At 54.2% G+C, this 7,805-nt stretch overlaps 1 protein-coding gene across 2 annotated transcripts in view; it reads right to left on the minus strand.

The window, feature by feature from the left end:
• The window catches only part of LOC134433261 (syntaxin-1B), a 14,029-nt gene extending 10,268 nt beyond the window's left edge, over positions 1–3,761 (minus strand). For both annotated transcript variants that reach the window (XM_063182131.1, XM_063182132.1), the window contains exons 1-3: positions 3,680–3,761; positions 1,766–1,840; positions 578–677 (exon numbers count right to left, since the gene is read on the minus strand). In XM_063182131.1, the coding sequence (XP_063038201.1) occupies positions 578–677; positions 1,766–1,840; positions 3,680–3,709 (205 nt within the window). In that variant the 5' untranslated portion in view covers positions 3,710–3,761. The remainder of the gene's footprint in view (positions 1–577; positions 678–1,765; positions 1,841–3,679) is intronic.
• Between the last annotated feature and the right edge of the window lie 4,044 nt (positions 3,762–7,805).

Raw genomic sequence — 7,805 nt, forward strand, 5'->3', positions numbered from 1 at the left:
TAATGACCCATTAATGACCGATTAATGACTCGATAACCCCGCTAAAGACCCAATAACCCAATTAATTAATTAATAATTAATAAAATTAATTAATGGACTCACTCTCGTCGGGGTTGGGGGCGGCCAGGATGGCGCTGTGCTGCTCCTTAGTGACCCCATTAATGACCCATTAATGACCCATTAACCATTCAATAACCCCGTTAATGACCCAATGACCCAATTAATTAATTAATCAGCTAATTAATTAATTAATTAACTCACTCTCGTCGGGGTTGGGGGCGGCCAGGATGGCGCTGTGCTGCTCCTTAGTGACCCCATTAACCCCATTAATGACCCATTAATGACTCGATAACCCCGTTAATGACCCAATAACCCAATTAATTAATTAATAATTAATAAAATTAATTAATGGACTCACTCTCGTCGGGGTTGGGGGCGGCCAGGATGGCGCTGTGCTGCTCCTTAGTGACCCCATTAACGACCCATTAATGACCCATTAACCATTCAATAACCCCGTTAATGACCCAACGACCCAATTAATTAATTAATAATTAATAAAATTAATTAATTAACTCACTCTCGTCGGGGTTGGGGGCGGCCAGGATGGCGCTGTGCTGTTTCTTCACCTGCTCCACGTCCTCCGAGAGTTTCTCGATGCAGCCCCGGATCTCCTCCACCTCCAATCGGGGCGGATTTGGGAAAATTTGGGGGAAATTTGGGGAAAATTGGGGAAATTTGGGGGAAATTTGGGAAAAATTGGGGGAAATTTTGGGGAAATTTTGGGGAAATTGGGGGAAATTTTGGGGAAATTGGGAGAAAATTTGGGGAATTTGGGGAAAATTTTTTTGGGGGGTCCCAGGGGGACTTTTGGGGTTTTTGGGGGCCCTGATCCCAATTTTGGGGGTCTTGATCCCATTTTTGGGGGTCTCTGGTTGTTTTTCTGGGGGTCCCTGGGGGTTTTTGGGGTCCCTGATTCCATTTTTGGGGGTCCCAAACCCGTTTTTGGGAGTTTCTGGGGGGTTTTTGGGGGTCCCAAACCCATTTTGGGGGGTCTCTGGGGGGGTTTTGGGGTCCCAGACCCAGTTTTGGGGGTCCCAAACCAAATTTTGGGGGTTTCTGGGTGGTTTTTGGGGGTCCCTGGGGGTTTTGGGGGTCCCTGATCCCATTTTTGGGGGTCCCTGATCCCATTTTTGGGGGTCCCAAACCCATTTTTGGGCTCCCAGACCCATTTTGGGGGGTCTCTGGGGGGGTTTTGGGGTCCCTGATCCCATTGTTGGGGGTCCCAGACCCATTGTTGGGGGTCCCAAACCCATTTGGGGGGGTTTCTGGGTGGTTTTTGGGGGTCTCTGGGTGGTTTTTGGGGGTCCCAAACCCATTTTTGGGGTTCCCAGACCCGTTTCTGGGGGTCCCGAGCCCATTTTTTGGGGTCTCTGGGTGGTTTTTGGGGGTCCCTGGGGGTTTTTGGGGGTCCCAGACCCATTTTTGGGGTCCCTGATCCCATTTTTGGGAGTCCCAAACCCATTTTTGGGGTCCCTGATCCCATTTTTGGGGGTCCCAGACCCATTTTTGGGGTCCCTGATCCCATTTTTGGGGGTCCCAAACCCATTTTTGGGGTTCCCAGACCTGTTTCTGGGGGTCCCGAGCCCATTTTTTGGGGTCTCTGGGTGGTTTCTGGGGGTCCCTGGGGTTTTTTGGGGTCCCAAACCCATTTTTGGGGGTCCCAGACCCGTTTTTGGGGGTCCCGAGCCCGTTTTTGGGGTCCCACCTGCTCGAAGAACTCGTCCATGAAGTGGTCCCTGTCCACCGTCACCACCTCCTCCTCATCGTCGCTGTCCTTGGCCTGCGGGGGGCGCTCTCAGGGGGGGCGTGGCCTCGGCAAGACCACGCCCACCGCAAAGAAAACCCCGCCCCAAACGAGAAAACCCCGCCCCAAACGAGGAAACCCCGCCCACAAACGAGAAAACCCCGCCCACAAACTAGAAAACCCCGCCCCCAAAATTTCCCCCCAAAATCCGAAAATTCCCCCTTTAAAAAAAAAAAAACACCAAAAAAATAAAAATCCCCCCAACGCCCCAAATCTGACCCAAAATCCTCCCCCAAAAATCCCCAAAAAAATCCCCAAAAATAATTTTAAAATCCTCCCCATCCCCCACCCTCCCCAAAACCCCCCAGACCCTCCAAAATCCCCCCAAAAATCCCCAAAAATCCCAATTCTTCCCCCCCAAAAATTATCCCAAAAAATCCCCCCGAAATCCTCCCCAATTGCCTCAAAAATCCCCAAAAGCCTCCAAAAAAAAAAAAAAAATTAAAAAAAAAAAAAAAATCAGGAAATCTCCCCAAAAAAATCTCAAATTTCCTCCTGAACTCCCAAAATCACCCCCTCCACCCAAAAAACCCCCAAATCCTCAAGAAATCCCCCAAAATGTCCCCCAAAAAAACCCCGCAAAAAAACCCCAAAAAATAAAATTAAAAAAACGCCCAAAAATTACAAAACCCTCCCAAAAAAAAATCCCCAAAAATCCCCAAAAATCCCCAAAAATCCCCAAAAATCCCCAAATATTCCCCGGACCCCTCCCCCCCAATCCCCCACCCCCGTAAGCCCCAAAACCCCCCCGGGACCCCCCCAAAATCGCCCCCAGACCCCCAAAACCACCCCCCAAAATTAAATAAAAAATCCTAAAAAATCCAAAATGGTCCCAAAAAAATCCCAAAAAATTCTCGATAATTCCCGAGACCCCTCCCCACCATTCCCCACCCCCCATCACCCCCAAAGACACCCCGGGACCCCCCCAAAATCGCCCCCAGACCCCCCAAAAATCCCCTCAAAAATTAAATAAAAAATCCTAAAAAATCCAAAATAGTCCCAAAAAAATCCCAAAAAATTCTCGATAATTCCCGAGACCCCTCCCCACAATTCCCCCCCATCCCCCACCCCCAAAGACCCCCCGGGACCCCCCAAAATCGCCCCCAGACCCCAAAAACCCCCCCAAAAAATTAAATAAAAAATCCCAAAAAATCCAAAATGGTCCCAAAAATCCCCAAAAATTCCCAAAAAATTCCCCGGACCCCTCCCCACCATTCCCCACCCCAGTCAGCCCCAAAACCCCCCCGGGACCCCCCCGGGACCCCCCCAAAATCGCCCCCAGACCCCAAAAACCCCCCAAAAAATTAAATAAAAAATCCTAAAAAATCCAAAATAGTTCCAAAAAAATCCCAAAAAATCCCTAAAAATCCCCCGGACCCCCCGGACCCCTCCCCACCATTCCCCACCCCCGTGAGCCCCAAAATCTCCCCGGGACCCCCCCGGGACCCCCCAAAATCGCCCCCAAACCCCCCGAAAAATTAAATAAAAATTCCTAAAAAATCCAAAATGGTCCCAAAAAAAGCCCCAAAAATTCTCGATAATTCCCGAGACCCCTCCCCACCATCCCCCACCCCCATCACCCCCAAAGACCCCCCGGCACCCCCCAAAATCGCCCCCAGACCCCAAAACCCCCCCCAAAAATTCAATAAAAAATATTTTTAAAATCCCAAAAATTCCCAAAAAATCCCCAAAAATTCTCGATAATTCCCGAGACCCCTCCCCACAGTTCCCCCCCATCCCCCACCCTCAACCCCCCCCCCCCCGTGCCCCCCCCGTCCCCCCCCGATTTCCCCCCTCCCCCGCCACCCCGCTCACGCTGCGGAGCTCCTGGGTCCGGTCCTTCATGGTGGGGGAGGGGGAGGGGCCCGAGGACCCCCCCGGGAGGGTTCGGGGGGTGGGGGAGGGGCCGGGGACCCCCCTGGAGGGCGCGAGGCTGGGGGGGGGGCGGGTGGGGGAGGGGCGGCCCCGGGGGCTGCGGCGGCGGCTGCGGCTGCGGAGGGGGGGGAGGGGCGAGAGCGGGGGGGGGGGGGAGGGGTTTGGGGTGGGGGAGGGGCTGCGCAAAGGGGGCTGCGGCTGGGAAAGGGGGCGGGGCTAAAGGGGGCGGGGTTTAGGGAGGGGGAGGGGCTGCGCAAAGGGGGCTGCGGCTGGGAAAGGGGGGCGGGGCTAAAGGGGGCGGGGTTTATGGAGGGGGAGGGGCTGCGCAAAGGGGGCTGCGGCTGGGAAAGGGGGCGGGGCTTATGGAGGGGCGGGGCTTATGGAGGGGCGGGGCTGGGGCGGGGCTTAAAGGTGGAATTTTTAAATTATTTTTTGGATTTTTGGGGTTTTTTTTTTTTATCTTTGGGATTTTTGGGTTTTTTTAATAAATTTTATATTTTTGGGGATTTTTTTGGGGGGATTTTTTTGAGGGATTTTTTTTTGGTGATTTTTTTTGGGGTTACCTGTGGGATTTTTTTTGGAGATTTTTTTGGGGGATTTTTGGGGGGTTCTTCGGGATTTTTTGGGGATTTTTTTTTTTTATTATATTTGGGATTTTTTGGGGATTTTTTGGGGGATTTTTTTGGGGATTTTTTGGGGGGATTTTTTGGGATTTTTTTGGGGATTTTTTTGGGGATTTTTTGGGGGGATTTTTTGGAATTTTTTGGGGTGATTTTTTCGGATTTTTTGAGAATTTTGGGGGATTTTTCGGGGGAGGATTTTTTGGGGGGATTTTTTTGGGGGGATTTTTTGGAGTTTTTTGGGATTTTTGGGGGGATTTTTTTGGGAGATTTTCGGGGGTTTTCGGGATTTTTTTGGGGATTTTTTTGGGGGTTTTTTTTTGGGGGGATTTTTTGGAGTTTTTTGGTATTTTTGGGTGGATTTTTTTGGGGGGATTTTTTGGAGTTTTTTGGTATTTTTGGGTGGATTTTTTTGGGGGGATTTTTTGGAGTTTTTTGGGATTTTTGGGGGATTTTTTTGGGATTTTTTTGGGGAGGTTTGGGGGGGGGCGTCTGAAGCGATTTCGGGCGGATTCTGGGAGGTTTTGGGATTTTTTGCTGATGGACGGACGGACGGATGGACAGACGGATGGGCACGAGGAATGGACAGACGGATGGTTGGGATGGACAGGTGGACACAGGGAACGGACAGATGGACGTCCTGATGGACAGATGGACACAGAGGATGGACGGATGGATGGATGGATGGATGGATGGATGGACGGACACACGGGGAACGGACGGACGGACGGACGGACGGACACAGAGGATGGATGGATGGATGGACGGACAGACGGACAGACGGGGAACAGACGGATGGACAGACGGACAGATGGACACAGAGGATGGACGGATGGATGGATGGACGGATGGAAAGACGGACACCGGGAACGGACGGATGGACAGACGGATGGATGGACAGACGGACGGAGAGGATGGACGGATGGATGGACGGATGGACGGATGGACGGACGGACGGACGGGGCCCCGCCCTTCTCACCCCTCCCCCCGCCCCCCCCCCCACGGGAAGCGGCTCCTTCCTCCTTTCCCACGCGCCTGTGACGTCACCACCGCCTCTTTGGTGGTGGGGGGGGAGGGGCGGGGTCACGCGGGGTCAGACGGACGGACGGACGGACGGACGGACCCCGCCCCTCCCCCCACGCGCGCTTTTTTTTTTTTTTTGCCCTTTTTTGGCGCCGTTTTTGGGCCCCGAAATTTCCTCACCCGCCCCTCCCCCCCACAGCCACCCCTTCCTGCCCCTCCCCCACCCCACCTCCCCCACCCCCAGTTCCGCTTTTTGGGGTTTTTTGGAGATTTTTTGGGTTTCTTTGGAGGAGCCGCGATGGGACCGGGGCAGCTCCTGGCGCTGCTGGGGACAGGTGGGGACGGACGGACGGACGGACATTGGGGATGGACGGACACTGGGGACACACCTGGGGGACGGACGGACGGACAGATGGACATTGGGGGGACAGACGGACACTGGGGACGGACGGACACTGGGGGGGACACTGGGATTGGGGACAGGTGGGGACGGACGGACGGACGGACACTGGGGGGACAGACGGACACTGGGGAACACTGTGGGGGACAGACGGACACCTGGGGATATCGGGGACAGACGGACGGACAGACGGACATTGGGGACAGACGGATATTGGGGACAGACGGACAGATGGACATTGGGGACATTGGGGTGGACGGAGGGACAGACGGACATTGGGGACAGACCTGGGGACAGACGGACACTGGGGACACTGGGGGACACTGTGGGGGACAGACGGACACACGGGGATATTGGGGGCGGACGGACGGACGGATGGACATTGGGGACGCTGTGGGTGGACGGAGGGACAGACGGACACCTTGGGGACATTGGGGACGGGTGGGGACGGACGGACGGACGGACGGACATTGGGGGGTGTCGGGGGACAGACGGACAGACGGACACTGTGGGGACGACAGGTGGGCACCGGGGGGACGCACCTGGGGTCACACCTGGGGACAGACGGACACTGGGACAGGGGCGTGGACAGACGGACACCGGGGTCACACCGGGGGTCATTGGGGTCACGCCTGGGGGACAGATGGACAGACGGACACCGGGGTCACACTGGGGTCATTGGGGTCATTGGGGTGGACAGACGGACATTGGGGTCACGCCTGGGGGACAGACGGACAGACGGACACTGGGGTCACACTGGGGTCACACTGGGGTCACACCTGGGGTCACCCCTGGGGTCATCGAGGCCCCCCCCAGGCGTGTCCCCTCCCCCCAATGACGCCACTGTCCCCGCCCCTCGATGACGTCACTGTCCCCTCCCCCAGCGGCCCTGGCGGGGGCGGGGCTGGACCTGGAGACCCCCGCGGTTTTCAGGGGGGACCCCGGCGGCGGCTTCGGAGCCAGCGTGGCCCAGATGGGGAGCGGCCGAGCGGGATGGTAAAAACGGGAACCCCAAAATGCCCCGAATTCACCCCAAAAATATCCCTGAAATATCCCAAAAATATCCCAAAAATATCCCAAAAATATCCCCTAAATCCCCCCCAAAATCCCCCCACCAGCGTGGCCCAGATGGGGAGCGGCCGAGCGGGATGGTAAAACGGGAACCCCAAAATGCCCCGAATTCACCCCAAAATTCACCCCAAAAATCACCCCAAAATATCCCAAAAATATCCCCTGAAATACCCCTGAAATCCCCCCAAAAATCCCCAAAATTCACCCCAAAATATCCCCTAAAATCACCCCAAAATATCCCAAAAATATCCCCTGAAATACCCCTGAAATCCCCCCAAAAATCCCCAAAATTCACCCCAAAATATCCCCTAAAATCACCCCAAAATATCCCAAAAATATCCCTGAAATCCCCCCAAAATCCCCCCCAAAATCCCCCCACCAGCGTGGCCCAGATGGGGAACGGCAGAGCGGGATGGTAAAATGGGAACCCCAAAACCCCCTGAAATCACCCCAAAATTCACCCCAAAATATCCCTTAAAAATCACCCCAAAATTCCCTAAAAATCCCCCAAAAAAATCCCTGAAATCCCCCCCAAAATCCCCCCACCAGCGTGGCCCAGATGGGGAGCGGCCGAGCGGGATGGTAAAACGGGAGCCCCGAAACCCCCCGAATTCACCCCAAAATATCCCTGAAATATCCCAGAAATATCCCCCAAAATATCCATGAAATCCCCCCAAAACCCCCCGAATTCACCCCAAAATATCCCCGAAATATCCCCTAAAATATCCCCTGAAATCACCCCTAAATCGCCCTAAAATCCCCCAAAATTCACCCCAAAACATCCCTAAAATCCACCCCAAATCCCCCCAGAATCCCCAAAATTCCCCCAATTTTTCCCCCAATTTTCCCCCATTTTCCCCCAAAATTCCCAAATTTTCCCCCAATTTTCCCCAAATTTTCCCCATTTTCCCCCAAAATTCCCAATTTTCCCCCCCCAATTTTCCCCCCATTT

Source organism: Melospiza melodia, unplaced genomic scaffold (assembly GCF_035770615.1).
Source record: "Melospiza melodia melodia isolate bMelMel2 unplaced genomic scaffold, bMelMel2.pri scaffold_157, whole genome shotgun sequence".
Taxonomy (NCBI): domain Eukaryota; kingdom Metazoa; phylum Chordata; class Aves; order Passeriformes; family Passerellidae; genus Melospiza; species Melospiza melodia.